Raw genomic sequence first — 12139 nt, 5'->3', positions numbered from 1 at the left:
TATTAAGGTTCATAAAATTTATAAAATTTTGAAATTATTAATTATATTATTATATAATATTAATGTCATTATAATTATTCATTACAGAATAATTAAATTAATATAAAAAAATTTTTTTTATTAACTCAACTCATTATAAAGCGAATGGCAAAAAAAAATCCAGTGTACTGTTAAATCAATCTTTATAATCAAACGGACCGAAGTAATCACTAGCAGTTACCCGTTTTCGCACCGGGACCAATGAGTTTGTTTAAATAGAAAAATTTAGTATTATAATGTAATACTAAGTAGTTTTTTGTTTATAATTAGGTAATAGTTAGTTAACAAAAAATAATAAAATAATATGTATTAAATTATATTTATTTATACTAATGATTTGACGTTTGAGTGTAGAATGAAATTCGGATTAATTAAGGAATTGTAAAAAAATAGTTATCAATAAAAATTGATTAATTTTTTAGAAGTATTTTCGAAAAAACTTTAATATTATAAAAAATACTACAAATATTTTTATTAATTAATTATAAATTTTATAATTATTTCTTATTATTTTATATTACGTCAATCTTAAACTTATAACTAACTTAGGAAAAATATTTGAACAATTAAATGTATTAGAATCTGTTCATATCATTTATTAATATTATTCTTTTGATACTCATTTTACTTGATAAATATTAATTCAACTAAACCATTTGAATTAAAATCTTTATTCAAAAATCTGGTGATTATTTGGATATGGATTTGGTTATAATAATCTATTATTAAATTAACAATTTCTTCAATTAATTAATTATAAAATATTGTAAAAATTTCAATTTTTTTCGATTTTTATGAATTCGAAAATCAAACTATTTATTCAGCGTTCAATTTTAATTGAGACAATCTTAATCATCTTTCTATCAACGTTGGTCAATTTTCCTACATGTTATTGATTTTTTAAAAAAATAATAATTTGTGAATATATTATTTAATAATGAAAAAAAATGAAAAAAAATAAAAAAAATAAAAAATAAAAAAAATTTGGGGAAAGAAAAAGGATAAAGAAAAGAAATCGGTTTAAAAAAAGTGAAATTTCCGAAAAAAAAGGAATCCGAAAAAAAAATAAGTACTGAAAAAATTCTGAATAATAAAGAAACAATGTAATAAGAAATAGGTTCATGCCATTTCTTTATTAAACCATTAAAAAAATTCCATTATTTATTATTAAATTTCTTAATGACAAATAGGTTCACACAGTTTCTTTATTTAAAAATGGTATGACTCCATTATTTATTATCAAATTGCTTAATAAAAAAAAGGATCAAACCATTTCTTTATTAAATGAAAAATTGGTGTGAACCTGTTTTTGTATATTAAATTACTTAATAAAAAATAGATTTGAGTGATTTAGATAATAAATAATGGGTTTCTATTCTTAATTGATTTAATAAAGAAATAATGAGTGCAAACCCATTTTTTATTAAGTAATTTGATAATAAATAACAGGTTTGCACAGTTTTCAATTGATTTAATAATTAAATAGTGTGAACCTGTTTTTAATTATCTAAATCACCTAACAAGAAATGGATTCACGCCATTTCTTTATTAAACCATTAAAAAAAATGGTGCTTACCCATTATTGTTATCAAATTAACTAATCGAAAATGGGTTTGCTGTAACATATTTATTATCAATTGTTAATAATTTAATAATGTAATGGTGCAACTCTCAAAACTTAAGATTTTTAAAATTAATTTAACCCTTACAATTTAAGTACTTAATTACCCTAGTTGGTGCTTAATAATTACCTAAGACGAAATGATTAACCAGTTACTGCGATTTTGTAATAATTGATATACTGATATACATTTCGGTTTGTTTGTCATATATACAATGATGCAATGCTTGTACTTGTGATCAACACTTTTGCACATAATGCATTTTGCATAAATATTGTTACCATATTTATTTATACTAATAAAGGCGTTTAAAAAGAAAAAAGATATTTTCCAATTAGGGAGAATTTTGATATAGTAATGGACCAACGTATTGATAAAGGTAAAGCCTATAACATGAATAATTATAAATTAGAATTATTCAAAATTTTTAAAACAAATTTGCAATATAATAAAACTAGTTTTGTGTGATGTCAAAGAACCTGAAGGTAAATATAATATACAAAACAAAGTTGAAATATTAAGATTTTTATTTATTAAAAAAATTTCATTGTAAATAATCAAATATTATTAAACCAAATTTGTAATACAACAAAACTAGTTTCCAGTAATATAGAAGAATTTGAAGAAAGTGAAACTGGAGAATTTGAGGGAAGTGGTACTAAAAAATTTGAAAGTAGTAGTATTGAGGAATTTGAAGGAAGTGACACCAAGGAATCTAAAGGTATATCAAACAAGCTGAAATATTAAGTTTTATTTATAAACAATTCAAATACTACAAATATAATTTAGGCTAACTATATTATATAAAAATTATATTAAATATTTAGCTCGTAAGTTAATATAATTAAATAATAATGAATTACTCATTATTTTTATTGTATTCCATATAACTAAATAATTTATTTAATGATTAATAATACTGTAGTTGGTAAGTTATCAGTTATTTAAACCTTTAGTCCTTTAACTTTATTTATTCTATATAACATTCAATAACTAAATTCTTTGTTTAAATAACTATTTAATAATTATATTATAGATGGTAAGTTACAATATATATTATATTTGTTTGTTTAATATTTTACATAATTCAACTAATTATATTCTTAATTTAAATAACTAGATTGTAAGTAATGTATATAATTTACAGTAAATACACTTATATTATCTTTATACCTAACTAATTAATAATTAATAATACTACAGGGTGTAAGTTATATGATATCTATATTTACAATTTTATATTAATTATATAATTTAATTAATTTCTTTATTTAAAAAAAATATTGAATAATGTACTAGGGGGTAAGTTATTTATTTAATTCTATTATTACTTATTGTTATAATATTTACATATAATTAAACTAACTAATTTCTTTATTTAAAAAATTATTTTATAGATGGTAGTTATTTATTTAATTCTATTATTACTTTATTGTTATAATATTTACATATAATTTAAACTAACTAATTTCTTCATTTAAAAAATTATTTTATAGATGGTAGTTATTTATTTAAATCTATTATTACTTATTGTTATAATATTTACATATAATTAAAACTAACTAATTTCTTTATTAAAAAATAAAAAATTATTAAATATTATAGGGTGTAAGTTTTTTATTTAATTCTATTATTACTTATTGTTATTAAAACTAACTAATTTCTTTATTTAAAAAATTATTAAATAATATAGGGAGTAAGTTATTATTTAATTCTGTTATTACTTATTGTTATAATATTTACATATAATTAAAACTAATCAATTTCTTTATTTAAAAAATTATTAAATAATGTAGAGCGTAAGTTATTTATTTAATTCTATTATTACTTATTGTTATAATATTTACATATAATTAAAACTAACTAATTTCTTTATTTAAAAAATTATTTCATAGATGGTAAGTTATTTATTTAATTCTATTATTACTTATTGTTATTAAAACTAACTAATTTCTTTATTTAAAAAATTATTTCATAGAGGGTAAGTTATTTATTTAATTCTATTATTACATATTGTTATAATATTTACATATAATTAAAACTAACTAATTTCTTTAATTAAATAATATAGGGAGTAAGTTAATTCTATTATTACTTATTGTTATAATATTTACATATAATTAAAACTAACTAATTTCTTTATTTAAAAATTATTTTGTAATTTATCTTAGCCGGTAAGCCATAGTTTATTTATTTAATTCTATTATTACTTATTGTTATAATAATTGCATATAATTTAAACTAACTAATTTCTTTATTTAAAAAATTATTTTGTAATTTATTTTAGTTTGTAAGCCATAGTTTATTTATTTATTTCTATTATTACTTATTGTTATAATATTTACATATAATTTAAACTAACTAATTTCTTTATTTAAACTAACTAATTTTTTTATTTAATAGATCGTAAGTTATAAGTTATTTAATATTTAGTTCTATTATTACTTATTGTTATTATATTTGCATATAATTTAAACTAATTTCTTTATTTAAAAAATCATTTTGTAATTTATTTTAGTTGGTAAGCCATAGTAGTTTATTTATTTAATTCTATTATTACTTATTGTTATAATATTTGCATATAATTTAAACTAACTAATTTCTTTATTTAAAAAATTATTTCATAGGTGGTAAGTTATTCATTTAATTCTATTATTACTTATTGTTATAATATTTACATATAATTTAAACTAACTAATTTCTTTATTTAAAAAATTATTAAATAATATAGAGAGTAAGTTATTTATTTAATTCTATTATTACTTATTGTTATAATATTTACTGTACATATAATTAAAACTAACTAATTTCTTTATTTAAAAAATTATTTCATAGGTGGTAAGTTATTCATTTAATTCTATTATTACTTATTGTTATAATATTTACATATAATTAAAACTAACTAATTTCTTTATTTAAACTAACTAATTTTTTTATTTAATAGATCATAAGTTATAAGTTATTTAATATTTAGTTCTATTATTACTTATTGTTATAATATTTACATATATTTTAAACTAACTAATTTCTTTATTTAAAAAATTATTTTGTAATTATTTTAGTTTGTAAGCCATAGTTTATTTATTTAATTCTATTATTAATTATTGTTATAATATTTACATATAATTTAAACTAACTAATTTCTTTATTTAAAAAATTATTAAATAATATAGTTAGTAAGTCATAAGTTATTTATTTAATTCTATTACTTAATGTTATAATATTTACATATAATTTAAACTAACTAATTTTTTTATTTAATAATATAGAGTGTAAGTTATTTATTTAATTCTATTATTGCTTATTGTTATAATATTTACATATAATTTAAACTAACTAATTTCTTTATTTAAAAAATTATTTTGTAATTTATTTTAGTTGGTAAGCCATAGTTTATTTATTTAATTCTATTATTACTTATTGTTATAGTATTTACATATAATTTAAACTAACTAATTTCTGTATTTAAAACATTATTTAATAATATAGTTAGTAAGTTATTTATTTAATTCTATTATTACTTATTGTAATAATATTTACATATAATTTAAACTAACTTATTTCTTTATTTAAAAAATTATTTTGTAATTTATTTTAGTTGGTAAGTCATAGTTTATTTACTTAATTCTATTATTGCTTATTGTTATAATATTTACATATAATTTAAACTATCTAATTTCTTTATTTAAAAAATTATTAAATAATATAGTTTGTAAGTTAATTCTATTATTACTTATTGTTATAATATTTATATATAATTTAAACTAACTAATTTCTTTATTTAAAAAATTATTAAATAATATAGCGGGTAAGTTATTTATTTAATTCTATTATTACTTATTGTTATAATATTTACATGTAATTAAAACTAATCAATTTCTTTATTTAATAGATCGTAAGTTATAAGTTATTTATTTAATTCTATTATTACTTATTGTTATAATATTTATATATAATTTAAACTATCTAATTTCTTTATTTAAAAAATTATTAAATAATATAGGGAGTAAGTTAATTCTATTATTACTTATTGTTATAATATTTACATATATTTTAAACTATCTAATTTCTTTATTTAAAAAATTATTAAATAATATAGGGAGTAAGTTATTTAATTAATTCTATAATTACTTATTGTTATAATATTTATATATAATTTAAACTAACTAATTTCTTTATTTAAAAAATTATTTTGTAATTTATTTTAGTTTGTAAGCCATAGTTTATTTATTTAATTCTATTTATTGTTATATATTTTATATAATATTTCTTTGTTAATTGAATTCTTTCATTTAAAAAATATCTGTTACTTTAGTTGGTAAGTTGTAAATTATAAGTTATTATATGTATTTATCTAAAAACTAAGACTTATATTACATTAAATTCCTATTTAAATTTTAGAGTAAGTAATAATTTATTTTAGTGTAAATTATAATACAATCTATAATATAATTTTAATTACCTAAATTTATAGGTTTGGGAAAAGTGGAAATACAATTATAGATGATTTTATTCTTGAAAAAAAATTAAAATGGATTCCTTATAACAAATTTAAAAATGTTGAATATCTTAATGAAGGAGGGTTTGGTACTATATACAAAGCTATTTGGTTAAAGAATAATGAAGAAAAAAAAGTAATTCTTAAATGTCACAAGAATATAAATGAAAATTTAAATGAATTTTTGAAAGAAGTATGATATATTGATAGTATATTATTTTTTATTTTATAATTTATATTAATAAATTATTATAATTTTTTGTAGTGGGAATATCATGAAAATTGTTCAAGTAATGATATTATTAAATTTTATGGATTTACAGAAGATCCAAATACTTCAAAAAATATGGTAGTATTGGATTATGCAAATAAAGGTAATTTAAGAGAAAATTTAACAAGAATAGTTGAAAATAATTGGAAACAAAAATTATTTATGTTGTACCATATTATTTCTGGACTTAGTAAGATACATGAAAAAAATCTTATTCATTGTGATTTTCATGATGGTAATATTTTAAATCATAATGATAAAAACGAAGATAAAATTTATATTAGTGATTTAGGATTATGTCAACCTGTAAAATCGGTTTTGGAAAAGTATGATATTTATGGTGTTATGCCATTTATGGCTCCTGAAGTTTTAAGAGGCAAATCTTATACTCTAGCTAGTGATATATATAGCTTTTCAATGATTATGTGGGAGTTTACATCTGGAGTACCACCATTTAATGATAGAGCACATGATATTCAACTTAGTTTAAGTATCTGTAAAGGTGAACGTCCTGAAATTATTGAAAATACTCCACAATGCTATGTAGATTTAATGAAAAAATGTTGGAACGAAGATCCATTAAAAAGGCCATCTACTTCAGAAGTGGAAAAAGTTATTAAGAATTGGATTTTCCGTCCTTATAATAATGAAGTAAATGAAGAATTAAAAAGCAATATTATGGCATTTATAAATGCACCAATTGGACGTAACAATCTTGCTACTAAATCTCATCCTAAAGTATGTTATACAAGTCGCTTATTTGATTTTACTAGTAAAAAATTGAATGAAATTCTTGAAGATTCACAAGCTAAAGCAAATGAAATGCTAGTAAGTGAAGATTTGAATGATTATATAATTAAGGATTTGGGGTCATTAGGTATGTATGTATTATGATATAAAAAAATTATTTATGTGAAATTAATTTTATTTAATATTTAATTATTTAGATATTAAAATAGATGAAAATTAACCAGTCATTGTTTGTTTTTAAAAAAATTTATAGTTTTATTTAAGTGATATTTGAGATTACACATTCAAAAGAAATTGATCTTTGTTTTATTCTTTTTAGATTTATTTAAACACTAAAGGCTAGAGTAGTAAAATATTTTACAAGTTTCTTAGTTTGTAATTTAAATAACTCCTTTTTTTTTTAGCTTATGTATTTATATTCTCTTTTTTATAATTATTTAAACGCTGAGACTAGAGTAGTAAATATTTTACAAGTTTCTTAGTTTGTAATTTAAATAAATCTTTTTTTATAACTTTTCAAATTAATGAAATATAAATTATCAAAATAATAATATAAAACCATTTCCGATGATAATGTATTGGCCAATAGCCTAACACTGGCCGTTTGATCACTGTTTGTGTATAGCTCTGCATAATTCTGGTCAAACCTGTCGGCAAAATGCCCTGCTGTCAATTTTGTTTCACAGACAGTTCTATAAAAATGACAGCAAGTTCTTCCCCTGATCCTCCAAACAAAGTAATTATAGATCCTTTTGATGCCTGATCATTACAGGTTCAACCTGTTTCACTTATTTCAATAGCTGATTGTACTTTATTTATATTTGTTGACTTTTTATTTTTAATACATTTTGATAAGAAACTACACCAAGGATATCTGCTGGATTATATAATGCATCAGTTATTTTTTTTTCTTGATAAACCAAAGTCTTCTATCTAACCTTATTTTATTTTGATGTACAAGTACAAATGTACATAAAATGAATATATATATTAATTTATTGCTTGATGTAATCAAATTAAAAAAAATTCAGATGTACAAAGCATAGCGGACATGCTTTTATCACTTTGCCGATCATTTTGTTGATCATATAATATATCATGTCACGCACATTAATTTTTGAAGCTACGGTTAAAGCCATAAAATGCTTGTTTTTAGCAGTATAATTTATGAAAAACATATTACAAAAGTTTTATGGCAAAAAAAATTATATTGTCAAAGTTATTAAACTGAAATTTTCAATAATTAGATATTTGCCGATATTTGCCAATCATCTGCTAATTTGACTTTGAAGCTTCAGACGAAGCCACAGATTTACGGGCGAAACTTAAAATTTTCAAAATATATTATTTAGGTATTCAAGAATCAATGGCCAAAATAATCATGTAGAATTTTAGGTAATCAAAAAGTTATCATTGAGCAAATGTTTATGAATATTATTAAAATACACATATAGACAAAATTTGGCAAAACTTTATGAACTATTTAAAGGGATTTTTTTTGATAAAATTTAATATGCAGTAAATTTAAATGAATGTTAAGCTGTCTGTAAAATTATTATTATGTAGGATTTTAAACCAAAGTACTTTTAGCAAAGTGATAAAATTGAATAAATGATCAACAAATGATCGACAAAATTGTGATAAAGTAAAGATGTCCGCTATGCTGATGTACAATAAATTATGGGTTTGGTTTCTCATCACACCCGCAAAATATCGCATCCCATATAAAAGTCAAAAACAGTATTCTAAACCCTTTTTGATAAATTAAATAAAATTGTAAAGCAGGCAAAACTATGTATACTGTAGCATAGCGGACATGCTCATATCACCTTGCCGATCATTTGCTGATCACTAATTCCGGATTTTAAAAACTTATTGCAAAATCACAAATATTTTTCAAATAATGTGGCAAAAAAATAATGGAATCTAAGTAAAAACACTAAATTATTATATGACTTTAATTGCACAATTTTTAATAATATTATAAATATATTATTTGTATATGATAATTCACTAATTATTGCCGATCATAAGACAAAAATTAAAGTGCGAAGATGAATATGCGAGTGCGAAACTTAAGAATTTGCACAAATATTCTTTATATTATGTAGAATCTATAAAAAAAATAATGCAGTGATCTGATTCATAATGCAGGTTTTTTATTAGTAACATAATTAGTGAATAATTTCGTAAAATGAATAAATATATGCCAAATAATTAATAAAAGCTAAAAAGTTTCATTGAAATTTAATACACAATAAATTAAAACTAAATTTAAGTTATTTGTGAAATTTAAGCATATATTATTATGTAAATTTTTTTAGCAACGGTATTTATTTTATGTGATAATTGAATAAATGATCGGCAAATGATCGACAACAGTATTGTGATAAAATAGGGATGTCCGCTATGTTGTATACTGTATGGTTTTTAAAAGTATTACAATAGATACATAAAGGTTTGCGCCAAAAATGTAAAAAAATCAAATAAAAATTGAGAATTAGAAAATTTAAGTACCTTTTTAATATTGGTATCATTAATTATCTACATTAAGATAAATCATTGATAGTTTTAACAATAACAGTCTGATCAAAGTAATTTTTATAAGAAAAAAAAAGAAACTTTATAGACTGAAGATACCTGTATATGTAAATAGATAATAATACTGAAAAGTACATCATAACATTGTGTAATTCTGGCTGGAAAATTATGGCAGGGGATATACGGTAACATAGAAGATGTTCGTTGAAGGCTTCTTATTAAAATAATCAGAAATTGGAGCCCGCAGTTGTATACACATTTTAATATCGATGGCAGGATGAAATTTCTGAACTTCTAGAGGAATGTTATTAAACGGTGTTCCCAGGTTGTTCTGAATTATAGACTTGAGTTCACTAACTGCTTGAGTCTTGTCAATCGTAACTTTTTGTACAACTTTATAATGTGGGAGATTATAAAATTGGCCTATAGGAATGATAAGACAATGGAGAGAAATAGTATTACCTATCTTGCTTTCTGAAACATGAGACCCCATAGTGAAAAACTACTTCGCATGTAAGCATAATTTACAGTATATACGCACCTTAATTTTTCGCGGGAAGGTTGGCTGAACTTCAACAGGTGTTTATCGTGTACTGGAAGAACATATAAATTCTTTTGCGCAAAAATCTGAATTTATAATGTTTTGCAACAAGTGGATTAGATACAGTATTACCAATGATACATTAATTAAAGAGGCAATTAATTGTATTTTCACTTTACATTTTGCCTAGTAAAAATAAAGAAGAAATACAGGATGATTATCATTATCGTATGATAGCAATAAGTCTCTGAAAGGTTATCAATAGTAACAAGCACATGCATACGGAATTTTGATTCCTTTAGTTTAGCCAAGACTCAAAGTTGACTTATGCCTGTCGATTTCGGAATTGCGTCCTCAGCCTTCATAAAATATGCTTTGACGTCTTGTTATAGGGTAGGTCCTGTGTTATAACAAAGAATTTTTCACATTCTTCTCGCATTTGTTTGGGAAAAAGATAGAGGTTATATAATTTTCTTATATTTGTTGCTATTTCTGCATACCCATCCCACAATTTTTGATGAAAATATGTATATATGAGAACTAATTGATCAGATAGGTGGTGGTCTAAGCTCTAGTGTATCATTATATTGTCTTAGAGAAGTAAAGTAGAAAATAGAAAAGGCTCTGTCATAATAAATTTATTTATTTTGAATTAAACGAAAATTTACAATTAACTCTGCAATCATATTTTTAATTGTTAATAATCTATTTTAAATGGACATTTATGATATGAAAAATAAGAAAGTATTAATGACCACATACATATACTATGAACATCAAACAAAATTTGGACTATTTTACCATAGAAGCGCCCTTATAAAATTAATCACCAAGTTTCGCATCCTTCGATAATCAACTTCTTCTCCAAATGACATGATTTTTAGAAGAAAGACTTAATAAAAAGCAATTAATAATTTCTTTGTTGCATGAAATTAACATAATTTTGTGTACAATGTAATACTCACTGTATTAAGGAAGCCTAAAAAATTTTGTATAATTTGGTAACTACATTTTGCATAAATATGTAGCCCACTAATAAAAGCGTTTAATAAAGTGTCTTTTAGGTTGAAATAACTCTGAGTATTGGCAAAAAGTAAAAGGATGATATATAAATATATAACAAAAACATAATTCTAAATTTTCAATAAAAAGACAAACATGCAATATAATAGAACAAGTACCAAGGAACTTAAATGTATAGAGATGGTTTGATATTCAAATTATTAAATAAAAATTATTTATGAATAATAATTTCATTGTATTTGCAATAAGAATATGATCAGTGAAATTTGCTGAGCTGCGCTCAGTAAATCCCACCAATCATATTGCTTATTGTAAATACAACAGTTACTCGGCACTTTGTGCCGAGTAACTACCCTATAAAAAATTTTATCCGAATATTTCCATTATTTCTCCGTGTCTTCCGTAAAAATTCCGTGAAAATGATACATTTACGGATATCCGTGTTAGCGAGATGAAAATTTCCATGATTTAAGGCTATAAATTCCATTAAAATGATACATTCACGGAAAAAACATGGAAAAATAAAACACGGATCAGATTTTTTACAGGGCTATTAAATACCTTACATGATATAAACATGTAATTTAAACTAACTATATTTTATTTTACCCTTGAATTATTGTTTCATAAATCACTCATGCAAGTCTTTACTCCATCCCCTGTCCTTCCACCTGGTCGCTATTTATAGGTAACGATAAACTAGTAAATTCCAAATTTCGATATACATATATATATGATCATGTAAGGAACAATGCTTTCTTAAGGTATTATTGCTGATAAAAGTAATTGTATAATGACGCGAACTTCATGAAATATTGTATGTTTAATTTTTTCAAACGATTGTTTATAAATCA

General features: G+C 21.4%; 2 protein-coding genes across 2 annotated transcripts; one reads left to right on the top strand and one right to left on the bottom strand.

The window, feature by feature from the left end:
* Positions 1 to 6853: 6853 nt before the first annotated feature.
* OCT59_011523 (uncharacterized protein) lies at positions 6854 to 7400 on the top strand (the record flags this gene model as incomplete). The annotated part of the gene is made up of 2 exons (XM_066133793.1): positions 6854 to 7307; positions 7378 to 7400. The coding sequence occupies 2 exons, from the start codon at positions 6854 to 6856 to the stop codon at positions 7398 to 7400; spliced, it is 477 nt and encodes a 158-aa protein (XP_065989118.1).
* A 2487-nt stretch (positions 7401 to 9887) lies between these two features.
* OCT59_011522 (uncharacterized protein) lies at positions 9888 to 10214 on the bottom strand (the record flags this gene model as incomplete). Its single annotated transcript, XM_066133792.1, has 1 exon — positions 9888 to 10214. The coding sequence occupies one exon, from the start codon at positions 10212 to 10214 to the stop codon at positions 9888 to 9890; it is 327 nt and encodes a 108-aa protein (XP_065989117.1).
* Between the last annotated feature and the right edge of the window lie 1925 nt (positions 10215 to 12139).

Source organism: Rhizophagus irregularis, chromosome 2, assembly GCF_026210795.1.
Source record: "Rhizophagus irregularis chromosome 2, complete sequence".
NCBI classification, from domain to species: domain Eukaryota; kingdom Fungi; phylum Glomeromycota; class Glomeromycetes; order Glomerales; family Glomeraceae; genus Rhizophagus; species Rhizophagus irregularis.
This window is presented reverse-complemented; position numbering and strand designations above follow the sequence as displayed.